This window comes from Syngnathoides biaculeatus, chromosome 15, assembly GCF_019802595.1.
Source record: "Syngnathoides biaculeatus isolate LvHL_M chromosome 15, ASM1980259v1, whole genome shotgun sequence".
Classification (NCBI taxonomy): domain Eukaryota; kingdom Metazoa; phylum Chordata; class Actinopteri; order Syngnathiformes; family Syngnathidae; genus Syngnathoides; species Syngnathoides biaculeatus.
The window spans coordinates 8,753,916-8,774,099 of NC_084654.1; the positions used below are offsets into that span (position 1 = coordinate 8,753,916).

Genomic DNA, 20,184 nt, shown 5'->3' on the forward strand with positions numbered 1-20,184 from the left:
AACTCTGACGTGGATGTGCTAAACCTGCTGCCCTTTACTGTTCTGTGTTTTAAAACAGGAAACACCCTTCTATAAATGGATTTGATGTACTGATTCCCAAAAATAGAAGGGTAATTTAGCATCCATACTTATTAAACAAAGGTTCATGCAATGCTGTCATGATCACATAGTGACACTTTTGAAGTGAACTCTCCTCCGGATTTATGTACAGACAAAAAGTTCCCTTTGACTTATGGACTAAACGTCAGTCAAGGGATTCCATTATAAATATAGTAAACCACCTCAACGTCATGATGAGTACAATGTGTCAACGTCTCTGGAAAGCTCTCAGGGGTGACTTGATTCTCAAGAACAAAAACAGCAAGTTTCCATGGCAACAGGCTGTTTTGGGGTTTCTTGCCGATTACTGAGCTTTGGCGAGAACGGTCTGACAGCGCGGGCAAAGGCAGTCCACAGACTCTGCAGTGTAGCGTCGACATCGCGGACATCGGCTGGCGTCAGTGGGCACAGCTGCTATACTGTAGCTACTTTCCTCCCGAATAACCCCACCTAACCACACAAACGCTTACAGTTAGCAAGTGTTTTTGGACTCTGGTTGCAATGTGGTCACTCACCTTCCAGGTTGATGAGGAACGTGCCGTGGCTTACGAGTGTGTCTTGGGGAAGGTCACGAGGCACCGTGCTGCTCAAGTTCACCCGGGCAGCCATCATGAGTTCAACAAGCTGTGAGGAAGTGGACGAGGGATCCTCTTGGAGAGACTAAAAGAGGATTAAGAACAATACTTGAGCACAATATGCAATAAAAGAGGTAGTCAATATTTGCCCAAGTACAGAAGTGAACATTTCATCAAAGTGTTGATGTAATAAAGCCCTTTCAAAAACTGGTACGTCTAAATATCCAAATAAGCTCTACAAAAGAAATATACTGTATTGTGTTGGAATTTCCAATTTTGAATAACGGCAAAACAAGTGGTAGGGTTGGTCATCCATGAAAACAGTTGCACAACAGTTTAGTTGAATTCAACCATGTTGCTTGGTGTGCGCTAGTGTCTTCTTTGTTGTTTTTTTTTTCATTTTATTTTTTTAAATGACTAACGGTGCTTAAAATGTGGCTGCACCTGAAATTGTTAAAACAAATGATGTACCACAACACAGTATACATATTGGTTATAAAAAAAAAAAATTAAAGTACATGTAAAATATAGTGGTAAATTTCGATAGGGAGTGGGGGGCTTCCACTATCGCTGATTGTCAGTTACACAGGAGCACATCCACATATACCCCACGGATGTGCATGGTCACGGTGACATTGATGACATACAGTGAGGAGTTAGTGTGCCTCCTCGTTCAAAAATCTGTTTGGATAATTGAACAGCTTGACAAAACCCCAAAACACCATGTTCCAGACTTTGTATTCCCCCAGAGTTATCCTTGGAGGCATGCCCGTCTCACTGCTCTATATACAATAGATATATATCCATTGTCACACGTCAATGCCCCAAATTCAATATGGTGGGCACATAGGCACAGGAGGATCTGGTCATATTGTACATAACTCCCATTCTTTGTCTGCATTGTGCCAGGAAGCAACAACAGCCAATGGTACTAACAGACTTTGTCAACGGCATCTTAGGCAACAAACTGATATTATTGGGCACGTCGCCTCGTCCCGACTGTGTCTTATCCAATATCTGTTATATTTCAATCCATTTCACATTCCACTATGTGTGTGTATTATTTTTTCAAATGTACAACAAATCCTGAGAACTACTGAACAAATAAAACATGTCCTGTTAAAATAACTTGTTTTTTTTACATTTTCTTGTGTCTTACCTCCATCAGTTCAAAAAGCAGCCCAGGCTCAATGGCGATTGTGAGGTCATACCGTGCCGCGTTTTTGCCTGGAATTGAAGACAAAAAGGAGTCCCTGATGGCGCACGCCCCCTCCACTGCCTCCTCCAGTCCAGGTCGCCTCCATACCGAGCTGCATTTTACCCAGCCACTCCTGAACAGCGTCTCCTCTTCTGCACGAGCCCACACTCAGACATTTGAGGCGTGTGGACGATTCAGCAGAGCAAAACGGTTTAGTGCGTTTTACTTACCGTTGTGCCCCGGCGTGTGAGTGTACACGTCTTCGGCCAGATGAGGCAGGATAGGGGCGATGGATCTTGTCAACCCGTCCAGAATCTCCTCCAAGACAGTCTGACACGATCTTCTGCCCAGTGAGTCCTCAGGATCACAGTACAAGCTAGGAATTAGAAAGAAAATGTATTTTCAGTTGTGCACCCTTAGTGTGTTTTGGGTTATTTTCTAGTCTCATGGTGAAGCTTCTCCTGATCTTTTTGGATGCATTTTTTTCTGTAAATTGCTAGTAGAAATTATTTTGTAGACTTCAGAATTCATTCAGTTGTTACCATCATGAGATACAGTAGTGTTGAAAATAATAGCAGTCTGATGTGACTAACCAGATTAATCCAAGATTTCAGTATATTTTTTCTTGCTACACGTCAAACATGTCACCAGTAGGTGCAATAGACTCAGAAAACCAATAAGACCCACCGTTCATGACATGACATTTGAGGTCTTGTTGTACATTATCTCATTATGACAAAAGCTGATTGCAAAAGTACATTACCGGTCTTTGATGACGCTGAAATAGAAGCTTGAGAGGTCTCGGGTCATGAAGGCTTGAAGGAGGCGTATGACTCGGCCAGTGTCAAACTCGCTGTAAGCGTCTGTCACCTTAAAAATGACAAATTACAATTCAAATGGAAAGCGCAGAACTCTGCCAAAGCACGTGCATTAGCAACCAGTCACGCGGCACGTTAATGTGCCATGAGGACTAATCAGGCCTTTCTGGTGCCTGATTACCCAATTTCACTCACAGGTTAGTGCTTAGTGGACTACAAATACAGTAATGCATATTTTGGTCATCTACAGTCGTGGCGTTTTGAGAATGACAAATGTTTTTTTTTTTTTTTTCCCCATTAGATGTTACTATTATGCTTTACTGTTGGGATGACAAAGGACAGATGGTTAGTGTTCACCTTTTCTTCTCTGGACAAGCTTTTTCCCCAGATGCCCCAAATAATCGGAAATGGGATTCATCAGAGAAAATGTCTTTACCCCACTCCTCAGCGGTCCAATCTTTGTACCTTTTGCGGAATATCAATCTGTCCCTGATGATTTTCTTGAAGTGTCTTTGCTGCCCTTCTTGACACCAGGCAATCCTCCAAAAATCTTCACCTCACTCTGCGTCCAGATGCACTCACATCTGCTTGCTGCCATTCCAGAGCAAGCTCGACACTGGTGATGACCCGATCCCGCAGCTCAATAAACTTTAGGAAACGGTCCTGGCGTTTGCTGGACTTTCTTGAGCGCCTTGAATCCTTATTCACAGCAATTGAAGTTTGCATTCATGGCGTATATATGATCTTTGCATTTACTCTGCCCACACACTGATACCCAATTTTAGTGTGTTTTTATCTACATTTGGACGTGGCCTAATTCTGATCTGAAGATATGTATGTATGCATTGTAAATCCAGCCTTAGCCATGCGTCACCTTCATGCTGTACTCGCGTAGCAGGTGCAGCATATACTGGTCAATGTAGAACATCTCTTTGGGGTCCACAGCTTGAGCCCGTGGGTCAAAGCCGTGCAGGTTGCCAAGCAGGAACCGCAAAGTGTTTCTGAACTGTTGGACGTGAAGACGAACAAATTCGACCCTGATGAAGAAGCAATCAGTGCAACGCAATACAAACAAAATGCTACGCTACCTTGTTGATATTGTCTTGGGCAGAGTTCAGGGCCGAAGGTCCTATCTGAACTTCGGAAAATACATTTGACTCGGCCACCCACCATCGCAGCACGTCTGCCCCGTAGGCTGGCGTGTTGCCGTTCTGATAAAGCGGAAAGCGGGAAGAGGAGCATGGGGAAGGAAAAACAACTTGGGTCAGACAGAGTAACGCAGCACCATTACAAAAACTGCAATGTTGCCAGGTTGACTAAACTGTTTGGTTTCCAAAGCATACATCGCAAGGCTGTGTAGACTTGAGATTGAAACCAGATCAGTTGACCAAAGTGGGGGCATAAGGTAGGAAAAAAGTTCAAACTGTGTATGCAAAATATTGAAAATTATTTCAATGGTAAATCTGTTTTATTAAATATCTATACCATTGATTATAGCATTATCATTTAGCCAAATATTTCATTCATTCATTCATTTTCAGAACCTCTTATGCTCACTATCTCAGCTGATTATGGGTGAGAGGCAAAGGACACCCTGGTTTGGTCCCCAGTCAATCGCATGGAACATGTACCGTAAACAACCATAAGCACTCACATTCACACCTTCGGGCAAATTAGTCTTCAATTAACCTACCATGCATGTTTTGGGCATAGGGGGAAAAACGTGAGTACCCAGAGAAAACCCATGCAGGAACGGGGAGAACCTGCAAACTCCACAAAGGCAAGGACAGATTTGAACCCCGGGCCCCAAGAGCTGTTAGGCAGATGTGGTAAGCAGTCGTCCACCGTGCTTCTCTAATTATTCCTTTAATGTATTTATTGATGTACAATGTAAGAAAAATTGCTTATAATCCTATCCATCCATTTTCCCACCCGGCTATCCTCACAAGGGTCACCAGAGTGCTGGAGCCTATTCAAGCCATCTTTGGGCAGGTTTTATTTTATTGCTTGCAGTGTTGCCAATGGTATGTTTCTATTTGCATACAAATTTGGGTTGGGTCTGTGTCATTCATAGGAAAAAAAAATTATACATTTAAAAAAAAAAGATTTTTTGTTTTTACCTTCCCGCCATTAATGACTACATCCGGATCCACGACATTCCCAACAGACTTGGACATTTTTTCTCCCTTATCGCTGACGGCGAATCCATGGACCACCAGTGATCTGCTCACACACAGACACACACATCATTTCCCGTTGCCATTCACTTTTTAAACAACTGACAGATAAGTCATAATATATGTTGCCGCCCAACCAAAAAAAAAAAAAAACTTAAAAAAACAAAACCAAAGATTTCTTGAAGTTAAGATTTTTTCCATCTCATGCAAAAGCATTTAATCACCATATGTCCCTAACATGGAAAGAGGAAAACAATACAGTATTCATAGTAAATCCAAATCTAGATTCTGAGAAGTTTTTGAAGGCGATAAATGTCCGTCCTTTTTGCCTCCTCTCATGTCCTAATATTTTCATGTCGGCAACAACTAACTTGTAAGGTGCTTTGTTCCTGATAGCGACGCTGGTGAGCAGTGACGACTGAAACCAACCCCCGATCTGGTCCTTTCCTTCCACGTAGGCGTCTGCCCTGCTGTCTGTCTCTTTAGGAGAAAGAAAAAGAGGCCCACTGTCATACTGGTAGTAGTGCATCGAGAGCGGGGTTAGTTCTTGTCAACAGAGGATTGAACATCTGGAAAAGTCAGCGAGAGGGCAACTGCTGTTAGTAAAGTCACCGAAAGCTTACTAAAAAGCAGAACAAAACCAGCTGTCTGCCTCATCCTGAACCAATCTGCTTAGAAAAAAAGTTAGTAAAGACGTTAACCAATTGTGGACAAAGCAGGAGAAGTCCTCCATGCAAAGGAGGCTGAGGAAGAGGTCATAAACCAATGAGTGATCACTAATCTGCAACTAAAGCCCAAGACAGGATGAATGAGAATTTTGGTGGGACAAAGACAAGAAGAGCCTTGCAAAAGGAAAACGGCGTGTCGACCATAAGGCAAATTGGGCCAACAACCTGTCACGAGCGGTTTGCGCAGTGGCGCCGGGAGCCAGCTGAGACGAGACTCAGGCTCCTCAGAGTCTCCCTCCAGTTCTTCTGGGAAGGACAACAATCCAACATGGAAAAATGACTATTGTTTCTATCCAAAAAGTTGAGTCTCTGGAGTGAAATACAACCCTCCCACTCCCCAAACAAGTGGGAAAAAAATGTAGGTCCATCTCAGCAAGTTTGAATTACAAAACCAAGTATTTCTGGAGTTCAATACAAATTCTCACATTATATACATCCGCTATGCAGAATAAACAATAATGAGATTTTTCACTCATTAAATTGACGTTTGGCCTACAGCTAACAAAAACTTTGTTACAATTTTTTTTAATATATATATATATATATATATATATATATATATATATATATATATATATATATATATATATATATATATATATATTTTTTTTTTTTTTATCTTACCATCTAAAAGAAATTAGAACAACTACATAAGAAACAGTCCAAAATAATTGTTAATATTGAAATGAGGTGGAAGGTGGGCTTCTGAAAAGTATTTTCTTGAACTGAACCTGCATAATTTAAAACTTTAATTTTTTTGTAATTACAATGATGATATACAACCTCTCATACATAATTCTAATTTATTGAGATGCACCTGGCTGTAAACCTACAGGGGAAAAAAAAAGCATCCAGATCTGCTAAATTTGCTAAAACTAATGGACGGTGACACAATTACCAATCAATGCATCTTAAAAGCTAGGAGCTGTTGTCATGGCTTTTACCTTCCAGAACAGCTGCCCATGACGCTCCGCTGTCAAACCAGATGTCAAGCACGTCCTCTCCACGGACATAGTCACTTACCGGTCCTGCTTTACTCTGGCCGGGACATAAAACAGGAGGACAAGAACCAAGTGATTCTCTAGTCAATCATATGTGAGTTAGCAAGACTATTTGCAAGAGTACATAACTGCTCTGGGCTGATACAAATATTCCGTAATTCCCGGCCTACAGAGCGCACCTGGTTGCAAGCCTCACCGAGTACATTTGCAAAGGAAATACCATTTGGTACATGGATACGCCGCAGGTGTGTAAAAGCCGCAAGCCCCCACATTGAAACACGAGATATTTACAAAGAAAGACGGTACACAGAAAGAGTTTAACGCTAAAGCAAGCGCTCACGCTAACAGGACCGTTAAAATGAAACTTAACGGTAAATATCACTGAGATACGCCAGTAACACAGCAGCAACAGACTAGCACAGCACTAACAGGGCCGGTAAATGTCACTTCCTGGGCACATATATTCCACCGATCTCACTCTTACCTTCTCCGCTCGAGTGCCCCCTTGCGGCCGTTAGAAAAAAAATGCACAAATTAGCCGCATCACCGCATAGACCACAGGGTTGAAAGCGTGTGAAAAAAGTCGCGGCTTGTAGGCTGGAAATTACGGTAGTATCTCCCAACATATTACACTCCAAAATACAACACACCACAACAACCACAATTAACACAGTGTTAAAAATAATATTGGTCTCTCAATATGAATACCTCTTTGAAAGCATAAGCTGTGTTTGGAATCAGTCACTTATTTACGACACCCTAATCCACAGGTGTCAAACTCAAGGCACTGGGGCCAGATTCGGCCCGCCACTTGATTTTATGTGGCCCGTACAGCCTAATCCAGTGTCAATTTCAATTATTCTTGTAAAAATCTGTACAAAAATTTCAAATTGTCATGCATCATAAATGATAATTTCACAGTCATAATAGCCCTCTGAGGGAAACTGGAACCACAATGCGGCCCATGAGAAAAATTACTTTGACACCCCTGCCCTAATCACTATACAGTAGAAGGACTTTGATATCGTGCACTATATAAAGCAGAAGTTCACTCGTCAAATGAACAAAATACTTTTCGAATACTACTCAGGCACACCATTAATTACATCATTGCTGCTGCGTAATTACAATGGAACAGAACATGTTCATCTGACGGAATTTATGTAGTAAAAATCGGAACAAAAAAAAACGTGTATCTTTAAAACATCGACACAAACAAAGTAATTTGCTCTACTTATTTTAAAGATATCCACAACTCATGGATTTGTTTGGATCACGGGATAGGGATATATTGCTTTCCTAATGACCGTCAATCGCTTATTATTTTTTTAGGCTGCAGCGTGGCACACATTGAGTGCAATTATAGAGGCTAACCTGTAACCACTTTGCAATCAAACAGGGTTAACACAAAATGGTGAACGCACTGTGTACATTGCTAAAAAGTGTCGTGGCTCTTAACTGTTGTCGCCCTGGCAATGACGTTTTGCTCTTGTTGCAAAGTTGTGACCCACTTTCACAGAAGAACCAATATTTGTTTGTTTAAAAAGAGCCTCTGAAATCATATGTACAGTAATAATATTTTTAATACCGTTTCAAAAGGGTTTGCTTTACTGCCAAAGACACATTGCTTGCCATGACATCCACAAGCCAAAGCCTGAGCTGTTTTGTATTTGTTTACAAAGAAAATTAATAGCTAGAGAGCAAATAAGTAACATTTCTTGTTACTTTCCTATATGTTCTCTGTGGAAACTTAGTACATCTCTTTACTGAACTGAAAATATCTGAAAAGGAATACTTTTTAATTTTTCCACTAGCTGCCTGTGACAATCACAAAATGTTTCCATGACCTCCTCGTGGAGAATGACTGATATGGTGGGTGAGTTAAAACGGAGAGAATGTATAATCGAGCTCCTATATTGGACTTCCTTTAAAGGTGTGCGCGTCTAATGAAGTGTTTGGTGAGTACAGTATACTTACTGACAGACCTACCTTCTTGAGCACATCTGCTGGCAGTAAAGTGTCGATTGGAAGCTCCCACCAACAGTCACTGCCCTTGGCCTTGAAAAGAGTCCCTATGTGGGACACTGTGTGCCTGCAAAGGCAGGAAAAGACGGCACCATAAGACTTTCAACTGATTTTCAATTTTTTTGGTATTAAATGATGAGGATAGTTACTGAATGGTGTTACTTGTTGATGAGCGCCTCGCCAGTCTCTCTGTGGTAGAAGACTGGGATAGGGACGCCCCAGCTGCGTTGCCTTGAGATGCACCAGTAACTGCGTCTGTCCAGCATGGTCAGAAGGCTGTTTCGCGCTGACTCTGGTAAAACACGGACCTTTTGCAGCGCATCCTGGACGAACACAAACACACAAACACTCTTGTTAAACAAGCCAGCCATCGCTTATGTGCCACAACAACAAAAGGGAGAATAAATCGTGAATCCTAACCTTTGCCTTGTCCTTGAGTGAGCCTGTGTTGATAAACCACTGTTTGCTGGGCCGGATGAGAACAGGTTGCTTGGTCCTCCAGTCATACGGGTAACTATGGATGCAATCCTCCTCTTTCACCAAAGCACCACACTCCTTCAGCATGCAGATCACTAAATATGCATAGATGGAGTAACAGCAATCCGGATTGGGGGGAGGGGGAGGAAAATCCCAGGTCACAAATGAGATGTTAAAAATTTTTGGACATGTTTTCTCAGTACCTTTTTCATTGCCTTCTTTAAACACAGAAAGATGCTGGAGCTCTGGACCTGCCAGCTCTGTGAACTTGCCATCCTTGTTCACCAGACACTCCTTAAATAGCACCATAAAAGTTGGGTCCATGGCAAGCATAAGATTATATAGCCTCACTAAGTAGAACATACCACAAGGAGTTTAAAATGAGAAGCCACGTTGTAATCCTCCATGCCATGAGCTGGAGCTGTGTGAACCAATCCTGTTCCTTTTGACATTGTCACATGATTAGCGGGCAAGAGTGGTACTTCCTTGTCGGGAATGGTGGGATGCTTGCAGATCCCGCCAGCTAGTTCTGAACCTATTGTTGGAATATCAGATATTCATGTATGATTAACACCCCTCGACATACAAAACAACATGACGTGTATGTTACCAGCAAAGGTGGTGACACTCTCTAGTTCTGTTCCCAAGACTGCTGCCATACTGATAGAGCACTCAGTGGCCATTAAGAGCAGTTGAGAGTTGTCTTTCCTCCTCACCACAGAGTACCTGTAAACACATTTGACCCTCAAGTACTTACACTCTAGGGTGTTTGTAGCTCCACATCAGTCTCTCATTTAATATATTTCAAAATGTAAATTGAGGAATGGGTTTTTTTTTTTTCTCCCTTCTTGCTGTTTGAGTCACTGTTCCCATTCGTGTGTGGCTTGACAATTAAAAAAAATTCCACTTCCGATCTGAGTCTACAGTGAAGAAAATAAGTATTTGAACACCCTGCTATATTGCAAGTTCTCCCACTTAGAAATCATGGAGCGGTCTGAAATTTTCATCGTAGGCGCATGTCCGCTGTGAGAGAGAAAACTCAAATGAAAAATCCAGAAAGCACAATGTATGATTTTTTTAACGATTTATTTGTGTGATACAGCTGCAAATAAGCATTTGAAGAACTGTCTATCAGCTACAATTCTGCCCCTCAAAGACCTGTTAGTCCGCCTTTAAAAGTCCACCTCCACTCCATGTATTATCCTGAATCAGATGCTTCTGTGTGTGGTCGTTAGCTGCATTAAGACACCTGTCCACCCCATACAATCAGTAAGACTCAAACTTGTAAGATGACCAAGACCACTGAGCTATTCAAAGACACTAGAGACAAAATTTTACAATTCCACACAGCTAGAAAGGGCTATGGAGAAATTGAACCCTCCGTGGATGTTGCGCAATCCGCGTCACTGACCAATCAGAGGCCAGAGATCTGAATAATCTCGGACTCAAATCTCAGACAACGCTGGCTGGATGGTCCAGTATAGCTTCTCTTGGCGTTTTATTGCATATTTGGGTTCTTTAACAATAGATATGGTTAAGAGGTGTAGTCACGGACTTTATAATAGTGACGACAGGTATCCTGAAAGGCTAGTTGGTGGAGTTCAATTCGTACCCAAGACCCAGTACAAAAAATGTCTTTGATGGATCAAACTTTGTGTAAGACCGCATCATCAACTGAATCCATCTAAAAATCAACTGGAACAGAAGACTGAGCACGAAAAATGTCTTTGATGGATAAAACTTTGAGGAAGACCGCATGATCAACTGAATCCATCAACCGAAACAGATATGTTTGCACGAAGGTAAACCCTAAATTTGATTTTCAATACATGTCTCATATAAATGAATTAGCAGTTCTTCGCTTGCATAACATAGCTAAGTGTGAATGATTGACACACTTGATCTGTGTTGAGCGATATTTTGCGATGATCTGACTGCACAAACTTGTCTCTGTTCGGCGCTCCCGAGCGAAGCTAAACCGGACTTTGTTTGTTCGCACAAAGGTATCCCCTATATTTGATTTTGAATACGTGTCTCATATAAATGAATTAGCAGTTCTTCGCTTGCATAATATAGCTACGTGTGAATGATTGTCACACTTGATCTGTGTTGAGCGATATTTTGCGATGATCTGACTGCACAAACGTGTCCCATTGTTTGCGGCTAATTAGCTAAGCTAAACCGGACTAGCAGTTCTAAAAGCCTTCGACGTGCACCGAGACACCAAGACTGAAGGAAGGATGTTTGAGGACACTAAAGTAGTGATTGTCGTACTCGGTCGGGACTTGCGTAGGTTCGGCACTAATTCAAGAAGAATTATTGAGGGGAGCGCGTGACGTTACACAAAGAAAACGAGAGAAACAACTCGTAAATCAAGCCTCGCCTTCTTTTTTTCCTTCATACGGCGGTTCACAAACGGCTATACAGATACACATACAGATTCTGCACACAAGTGGGATAGGTCACACAAAAATAGGAAACTGTCAATGACGAATTCTTCTTTGGGTTATAATATATTATATCATGTGGCTTCTCGGTCTTCCTCTGACTCTGGAAAGATCTTGCGTTAATATCAATGGATTCTCCGTTGATATGCATGTAAATACCATTGAAATACCCCTTGCTGAAATACTTGAACCCTGCTGTCTGCTTTTCAACAATATTTCACTGTTAGCTGAGAATGCGAGTGAGAAATCAGACGGTAAATCGGACAGTTTCGCTCTATTCCTTTCTTGCTGCGCCGATAGTTTTCCTAATTGTTTGTCTGACGTCAGCGCACGTGGCGTGACGTCACTTCAGGAGGCGTGGAGAAGTGCCCTGTACGGAGGGGTCAATTGCCAAGCAGATTGGTGAAAAAAGGTCCACTGTTGGAAGAATCATCAGAAAATCGAAGAATCTAAACATGACGGTCAATCTCAATCGGAGTGGAGCCCCATGCAAGATATCACCTCGTGGTGTCTCACTGATCCTTAGAAAGGTGAGGAATCAGTCCAGGACTACACGACAGGAGTTGGTCAATAACCTGAAAAGAGCTGGGACCACTGTTTCCATGTCAAGGCCCATCTTAAGTTTGTCAATGACCATTTGTATGATACAGAGGAATCATGGGAGAAAGTGTTGTGGTCAGATGAGACCAAAATGGAACTTTTTGTTCATAATCCCACAAACCGTGTTTGGAGGAAGACGAATGATGAGTTCCATCCAAAGAACACCACCCCTACTGTGAAGCATGGGGGTGGTAGCATCGTGCTTTGGGGGTGTTTTTCTGGACATGTGACAGTACAACTGCGCTGTATTAAGGAGAGGATGACCGCAGCCATGTATTGTGAGATTTTGGGGAACAACCTCTTTCCCTCAGTCAGAGCATTGAAGATGGAGCGTGCCTGGGTCTTTCAACATGACAATGACCAAAGCACACAGCCAGGAAAACCAGGGAGTGGTTTCGTAAGAAGCATATCAAGGCTCTGGCGTAGCCTAGCCAGTCTTTGGACCTAAACCCAATAGAAAATCTTTGGAGGGAGCTGAAATTCCGTGTTTCTCAGTGTTTCTGTATGCCCAGAAATCTGTCTGATCTAGAGAAGATCTGTGTGGAGGAGTGGGCCAAAATCCCTCCTGCAGTGCGTGCTAACCTGGTGAATAACTACAGGAAATGTTTGACCTCTGTAATTGCAAACAAAGGCTACTGTACCAAATATTACCATTGGTTTTCTCAGTTGTTCAATACTTATTTGCAGCTGTATTACACAAATAAAACGTTTAAAAAAATCATACATTGTGATTTCTGGATTTTTCTTTTTAGATTATCTCTCTCACAGTGGACGTGCACCTATGATGAAAATTTCAGACCCCTCTATGTTTTCTAAGTGGGAGAACTTGCAGTATAGCAGGGTATTCAAATACTCATTTTCTTCACTGTATTTAGAGTGTACATTGCTGGTTGTCACAATGCTGTCCAATGAACAAAAACAAAACTTGTGCACAGACACTATTCTAAGAGGTTGTGATGCAACCTGCCAGCACCACTCCAGCGGAAGAGATGTTATGTATTTAAGAACCTAGAAGGTTCTAAAATCCATCAGAGCTACACAATAGTCATTGTTTGCACAGAGCAGAGAATATATGCATGAGTTTATCTTTATGTGTTGCTGTTCTCTGTTTTACTTTCTTGATTATATTAATGGAATTTTGGCTGTACTCCTCTTTCAACTACAGAATCATGTGTACATTTAGGAGGTTTAGCACCGTTGCTTACTGGGCATTTGGCATGTAGCAGACTGCCTGGTTCGCTGGGATAGTCCAAGGCTGAGTGGTCCACACCAACACAGAAACATCACCCTGACCTGCAGATACATAAATGTCGGACAGCCATTTTCACGATATCCCTGCCAATAAGAAAAACGCTTTTTTCAGACTGACCTACAAGTGAATTTTTGTATTACCTGCTAGCTTAGGCTGCAGCGTAACCAGTGGGAATGTGGCATAGATGGCTTTGCTGAGATGCTCATGGTTGTACTCCAGTTCTGCCTCGGCTAAGGCAGTTCTAAAAGCACAGGTATAAAATGATTGGATCTAGAAACACAGGCTGTGCTTTAAAAAACTGAGCATAAATGCATTTGCCGAGGGTAAATACCAAAGGAAGTAAACAATTATAGACCAATATAAACATATATCAGGAGAAATTGCCACATTCCATTGAGATCCTGATGACATCTGAGTAATCTGACTGCGCACTTACTAAGCACACATCAAGCGACGTGACCAAAAGCAACTGTTTTATACAACCATAGAACAAAAATGACAGCCGGTGACTGCCCGCAGCACATTAGGCGAGTTACCCATATACATTTAACAAACTAGCTGCAACGGAAAAACTGCGACCCCGAATGTTTTTAATTGAAAAACAACATTTGGAGGTGCCACATACACTCTATTTTATTTATTTTTTCTATTGAATCACAAACACGAGTATGAAGCCCATTTCCCTGACTGCTGTAGCTATAATATAATACAAAGAGAGGAAACAGGTCAGAAATAAAAGGAGTGTGAGTGTGGAAACCTGACAGGCTCTTTGCAAAGAGGACCCCATTCAGGTACTGATCGTACTTGTGGATTTCTGCGACAGAGATTCTCTCAAACATTTCACTAATTCATTAAAAAGTAGTGGTAAATATGAATTTATAAATAAATATAGTGAAGTATTTTTCTAAAACAAAATATATACTGTACTATAATTTACTGAGAAGGCTGTGCAATGGTAGCACCCAGCTGAAGAACCCAAAACGTATATTTTTGTTCTGAAAGCTTAAGTGACACAACAAGGCATTTTTGACTTCATATTAACGGTTGTGATGTTTTTCACCAAAGTGCAGCAAAACTAGAAGCCAATTGGAAACCAGTGGCTAAACCCCACACACACACAACAGACCATGCAGTCGGACAACTTGGTAAGCTGCAGGCCTTGGCTCTTCTAAGGCAAAACAAATAGTTAGTTTTTTTCATGCTTTCATAACTAGGTTTCCAAGTTACTACAAATGTTAATGTCTTTATGTGGGAAATTATACTTTAAACAAAGTCATACCTTGATGAAGGAGACCAAAAAACAGGTTTGTAATCTTGATAGATGAGGCCCTGAAAGGACAACACAGTGAAATGAATACATTTGAATGAAGGAAGCATAAGCAAAAACACAACTCAGCAGAGAAAACCTGTTTTCTTCACCAGTTTTGAACTTGTGTAATTGGCATTCGAAATTATTGACAACTCCCATTTAACTAAACTATGATGGATTGGCGTTTTCATAATTCATCCCTCCATTATCTTTAGCACTTGTCTTCATTAGAGTTGTGGGTGAGCTGAGGCCAGTCCCAGCTGGCGTTGGGCAAGAAGTGGGGTGCAGTCTGGACTGACAGCCAGGGAATCGCAGAGCACTTACAGAGAAAACAGATTTTCCACTCAGATTTTATACCCAAGACAATTTAGAGACTTAAATATGCCTAACATTAATGCTTTTCAAATTTGGGAGGAAGCTGGAGTAGGAAAAGAAAGCCCATGCAAGTACAGCGAGAACAAGCAAACTCCGCAAAGGAAGATGCAAGATGAAATTTGAACCTCAACCTTTTAAATGTAAGGCAGATGTGCTAAAACGTTTCATCAAACAGTAAGAAGTTGATATCATACTTTGTAATAAAGCTATTAATCAACATTGATTCCCCCCCCCCCCGTGATTGGCTATATACAGTGCAGAGTTAACTGAAGCCAATGATTTGCTTGGTTGAGATTTTATACTGAGGAAGGTCAATAGGTAGGTCAGTTTAACTTAGTCACTGACTAAGCTAATTTCTTTGTGCCTCATTTCCTTAACAGACTCTCTCACTTATGTAACGAAGGAGATAAAAAAAAAATGCCTTCCCCCCCACATGGGTTGGATTTTTTTTTCCCCAGTCGACATGACCCAGCACATATCAGTCTGATTTGGAGTTAAGATTTTTCATGGGGGGTCCTTTGAATCAGTCCATTTACCTCCACATACACTTCAAGGTGGTTTTGTTTCCAGCACCAACATCTTCTGTGGCACTTTGTCTTCATTAATCACTGGAAGAGGGAGGCATCTTATTGCTGGTCTTGGGGTTAATAGCAGCCTTGTACTAATTAGTAGGCCACGCTCACGTAATGGTGAGGGGGAATTTAAAAAAAAAAAAAAAAAAAAAGAATATGACAATACCAGACTGCATCGAAAAAAGATAACAGTCCCACACGTCAAAAAATATTCAAGAATTATAAGCCTCTAATTTTTGGGGAAGAAGAAAAACAAGCTCATCAGCAAGAAAAATGTTAACAGGGGCGACCAACCTTGCTGTGCATCTCCTGGAACACTTTCAGCTGAGCGGCCTCATATGCACCATCATAAGTGTAGTAGCACTGGTCCCAGTCGGCCATCACTCCCCAGCGCTGAAAAGCAGCCTTCTGACGCTCTATGGCGCCTTTTGCAAACTGACGAGCTGCGTAGGTGACAAGGTGAAGTCAATCCAACAGATTTAAAAATCACAACCTATGAAAGACTGCAGATTTACTGGGCCACCTGTAATTGTTTCCTACCTTTATGCCTGATCTGTAGAGGGCTGAGATTGATGGAACCCAACTCGCCAAGTGCCTTCAGCTCAATGGGAAGACCATGGCAGTCCCAGCCCGGAATATAGTGGACCTGTCGGCCCCTAAGCATCTCAAAACGGTTATGGATATCTTTCATAATCTGAATATAAGAAAATAATAGTTGGAATTTATAAAAGGACACAGTTCTTTATCAATACAATAAAAAGAATACACTGTATTGTATTATATTTTTAAAGTATAATTAATATTACTTTTTGTGGCAGAAAATGTCACTATTTATGGACATCTTTCCCAATTCAAGACCGGAATCTTAATCCAAAATCTCCAGATGAGAATATTAACCAACACTAGGTTTGACGCTTGAGGCAATTTTGCTGAGGAATTTCTACCATCTTAAAAGTTTTTTTCAGCCACTATAGTAGTTAGGAAGAGAACAAGAATAACATAAAATGATGACCTTGTTGAGCGCATGCCCTACATGTGGGTCTCCATTGGCGTATGGGGGTCCGTCGTGAAGGCAAAACTTCTTGGCCTTCCTCTCGCTCTGCCAAGTGTACAAACTTGCAAATCCACATTTCTATGAACAAAACAGATACATTTTAAAAGTATGATAACAAGCGTGCATGCGTATGTGTGTGTGCAACCAAATACACAAAATTAGTATACAATGTGGAGTGTGCATGTTCTCTTTGTGTCTGCCTGGGTTAGATAATAAACTAAATACAGTTACCAAATAGTGGATTGTCGAAGTTTGCATTGGATAACATTACTGCTTCATATGTAGTTGGATAGGGCAACCCCCTTATTTTAAATTGTGTCCTTAGGGATATAATAACAATGTCTTATTATTTATTATGCCTGCTACCTGCCGAATTGACGACAAAATTAGAAATACAAATTCATAGTAAAACTACGAAACAATGTGGGTCGTACCATCAACAAGGAAGTCAATAAACAACTCAGTGGTTTTTGGACTGAAAGTTCGTCCAGAACTAGCCGTACCTCCTGAATCTCGATTTCTCTGTCGAGCAGCTTCTGCCCCCCAAGTTTCATGGGGAAATCTGTCCGGGGAAGGAGAACGGTGTCCCGGTAGAGTCCTGCTGGAGATCCCGGTTCAGTGGACTGAGCGCCGTCCTCGCCCGCGGAAGTCCCTTGACAGCGGCTAGAGCTCCACATGAATGACCGGTGGAGGAGGCCACCTCCTTGGTGTGACCCCCGACCCCATGTCGTTAGCGTCCGGCTCGCGACCCCGAGACGGCACAGCAGCATGGATGTATAATAGAGCTTTATGGAAAAATGCCTGGAACTTCCTCCGGTAAAAACACAATACAGTGGCGTTTTAACGCGTCCTTTAGCTCTGGATCGGTGCTGTTTCTACCGGAAGAAATAAAAAGGCGGACAACTACGGAAGTGCAATGTGGTCAAAATAAATGCAATTAGAAAACGGCATGAGAACTACCCAAAAGAGGGTGCAATTGGGTCATTTTTTTCCATTTAAAATAATACACTTATTGTCGAAAACTTCGTTTTTTAGAGCCATCAACTTCTTTAACTCAAACTACTGAAATAACAGTACTGTAATGTTATATTATGCAACGGCATGTTTGTGAATTTATTTATTGATTTAAGCAATAACTGTGCCTTGATGTTTTATCTATTGTTGTTGTTGTTGTTTTTTTTTTTTACCCAAGTTGTTCTTCAATTTTTATTGCATTTATTTCAGCTTGTGGAGAAGCACTCATCATTTCGTTGTATGCACAGCATATAATGACTTAACGGCTTTTGATTGATTTGCTTTATATTTGTAACAGTTGGCACTCAGAGCAGTGCAGTATTTCATTATTTCATTACATAGGAATACAATTTTCTTATTAACTATATATTTAGCAGTGTTTCCATTCAAATATATTTTTCAAATTAAATTTCATTTGCCTATATTTTGCTTTGTAAATGTATTCTATTTTTATCACACAAAATCGAAATCAGCATACTTTTGACCACCTGAATGCAGTCAGAGCAGGCGTCACTGGAATGACGTCATCTGTGGTATATAACAGGCCCGAGCCCCCTCTTTCAGTCATCTCGTGGCCACCTGCTGCTTGTCTGATTCTTCAGTATCTCACTCAAGCAGTTGCCCAAGTCCACTTGCAGCAAGATGAAGCTCTCTGTCGTCTTCTTCGGTGCGCTCCTTCTGCTCCTTGCACTTTCAACACCGGTGAGTTTGAAAATAAATTTTAGTATAACCACCACATGTTGAACAACGCAGAGTGGCTCTCTTTTTCTTCGCTAGCAAGATGACCCAGGTTGCGAGATTTTTATTTATTTTAAATAAATCTTCCGAGGGTTTCACTTTTTTAGCGTGAGATTCCCCCCTAACACCTAATTCTCGGAGGTAAAATAAGAGCCAGCAGCAGTGCGCTTAGAATTCCTTTTTAATTTTTTTCCCCCCAAAGATTTCAAGCTCACGGCCCTGGGGCCTGATCAAGAGCCCCACGTGATTTTGTAGCCAGTCAATCAAATTGTCAGTTCCCCCCCTACATTGCAAATTTTTACATAACCTTTAGTTATGAAACCTTTTTTTCTGTGCTACCAAGCCCCCTTTTTAAATTAGTTTGCAATTTTTAGTCTTCTGATTTCAAAACTAGTTATCCACTTTTGCGATTATGAGACTGTCATAGTCATTAGTGAGTGTAACTATATGTAGCCTGTGAATAAATTCACTTGTTTAGAAACAATTGTGAGAAGCAGTTTTTATTTATTGTAGTTTAATCTTGGAGCGTCTTGTCTCCCTCTCCCTAGTGTGGGATTTATAAGCAACCATAACATTGATATTTGGCCAATTGTGTTGCAGATTGTCTGTGGACAGAACACCACAGATGGGCCTATGAATGGAACCTCGATTCTATCCACTGTGGGGCCAACCATCACCAAGACCCCCGTTAAGAATGCATTCTCCAGGGTCAAAGGCCACCCCTTGCTGTTGCTGGCTTTCACCTTCGCCCCTTTGCTCCACAGTTGGTGGTGCTGATGCTTTCGTTTGTGGCTCTACTCACTGGACATTAAGCGTTCCATGGCCTAATTGGCACTTAATCACTGGGTTTCTCAAAAGCTAACACTGGAGTGTTTTCACCAAGTAGTGGGAGTATTGCACGGACTGGATTTTCTACCAGGAACTAACTCACTATGTGCCATTCAATATTTGCTTTTTGACTTTATGTCCAGAGAATTTTTTTTTTTTTTTTAAATTTTGTAAAGCTGATGTTTTGAAGAAAAAAATGCCTTTTTAGATCTTAACTTTTTGTAAATCCAATAAATGTTCAAGTGATTCTGCCTGCAGTTTTTTTTTTTTTTTTTTTTTTTTTTGTGGTTGCCAGAATACCTCTTATTTGCTAATTTGTAAACTAATTGACTTGGAGTTGCATATGCTTGAATGGCTCTATTACATGAGTGCTGTGTTAAAGCGCTTCAAGTGAAATTGGGTTCAGATGGAAAAAAATCACATGACTCACCTTTCACTAAACCTTTAACTGGGTAATTTATGAAAATAACACACTGGGGCCTCCACTCCCTGACAAGTGTTGCATCCGGTGTAAAAATTGTGCCAAACATATATGTGCGTTCATCTGAGATGACACACTGTTGCGACCCCGAAAGGGACAAGCCAAAAGAAATTTTTTTTTTTTTTTTTTTATACGCTGCACAATCCAGAAACTGAGTGCTTTGACAATCCTTCAAAGTTTTGTGACTTTGGGAAGAGTTCTCATTTATCACAAGTAAAGCTAAATGTGAGTGTTATGGTAAACTTTTGTTGCTCAGGGCTTATGTTAAAATTGCAAATGTTGCAACACCAGCTGCCAGGTCCTGAGTGAATTCGCCTCTGGCAGATAAATGTGAGTAAACTGAAAAGTCTGAAGAAAACAATCTGTGCTATGTGCTACATGAATTAAAAATAGTGCTCACACGTCAGTATGTGAAA

General features: G+C 41.2%; 1 protein-coding gene and 1 long non-coding RNA gene across 7 annotated transcripts; one reads left to right on the forward strand and one right to left on the reverse strand.

The window, feature by feature from the left end:
• Positions 1 to 98: 98 nt before the first annotated feature.
• iars2 (isoleucyl-tRNA synthetase 2, mitochondrial) lies at positions 99 to 17,599 on the reverse strand. Of its 6 annotated transcripts, none has more exons than XM_061843172.1 (24): positions 17,211 to 17,599; positions 16,666 to 16,785; positions 16,194 to 16,347; positions 15,948 to 16,096; positions 14,677 to 14,726; positions 13,538 to 13,638; positions 13,351 to 13,438; positions 9,709 to 9,824; positions 9,464 to 9,633; positions 9,302 to 9,392; positions 9,042 to 9,193; positions 8,784 to 8,944; positions 8,586 to 8,688; positions 6,540 to 6,633; positions 5,761 to 5,838; positions 5,239 to 5,347; positions 4,811 to 4,913; positions 3,779 to 3,901; positions 3,565 to 3,696; positions 2,636 to 2,742; positions 2,103 to 2,248; positions 1,834 to 2,024; positions 615 to 759; positions 99 to 549 (listed from the first exon to the last, which is right to left on the reverse strand). In XM_061843172.1, exons 1-24 carry the CDS (start codon positions 17,475 to 17,477, stop codon positions 404 to 406), a joined length of 3,096 nt encoding a protein of 1,031 aa, XP_061699156.1. In that variant the 5' UTR covers positions 17,478 to 17,599; the 3' UTR covers positions 99 to 403. The 6 variants fall into 6 exon arrangements, with proteins under 6 accessions (XP_061699156.1, XP_061699154.1, XP_061699153.1 ...); XM_061843170.1 differs by having other exon boundaries at positions 5,761 to 5,841; XM_061843169.1 differs by having other exon boundaries at positions 8,574 to 8,688.
• Positions 17,600 to 17,718: 119 nt separating this feature from the next.
• LOC133513000 (uncharacterized) lies at positions 17,719 to 19,538 on the forward strand. Its single transcript, XR_009798361.1, has 2 exons — positions 17,719 to 18,423; positions 19,060 to 19,538. It is a non-coding gene; the product is annotated as an uncharacterized LOC133513000 (long non-coding RNA).
• Positions 19,539 to 20,184: the final 646 nt, after the last annotated feature.

Excerpts from the sequence above, each read along its gene's own strand:
- iars2 (XM_061843168.1), bottom strand. The coding sequence starts at position 17,477 with ATGCTGCTGTGCCGTCTCGGGGTCGCGAGCCGGACGCTAACGACATGG. Across the intron at positions 9,393-9,463 it reads CTCATTTTAAACTCCTTGTG|GAGTGTCTGGTGAACAAGGA; the intron begins GTATGTTCTACT and ends GTGCTATTTAAG. Across the intron at positions 5,348-5,760 it reads GCGCAAACCGCTCGTGACAG|AGACAGACAGCAGGGCAGAC; the intron begins GTTGTTGGCCCA and ends TTTCTCCTAAAG.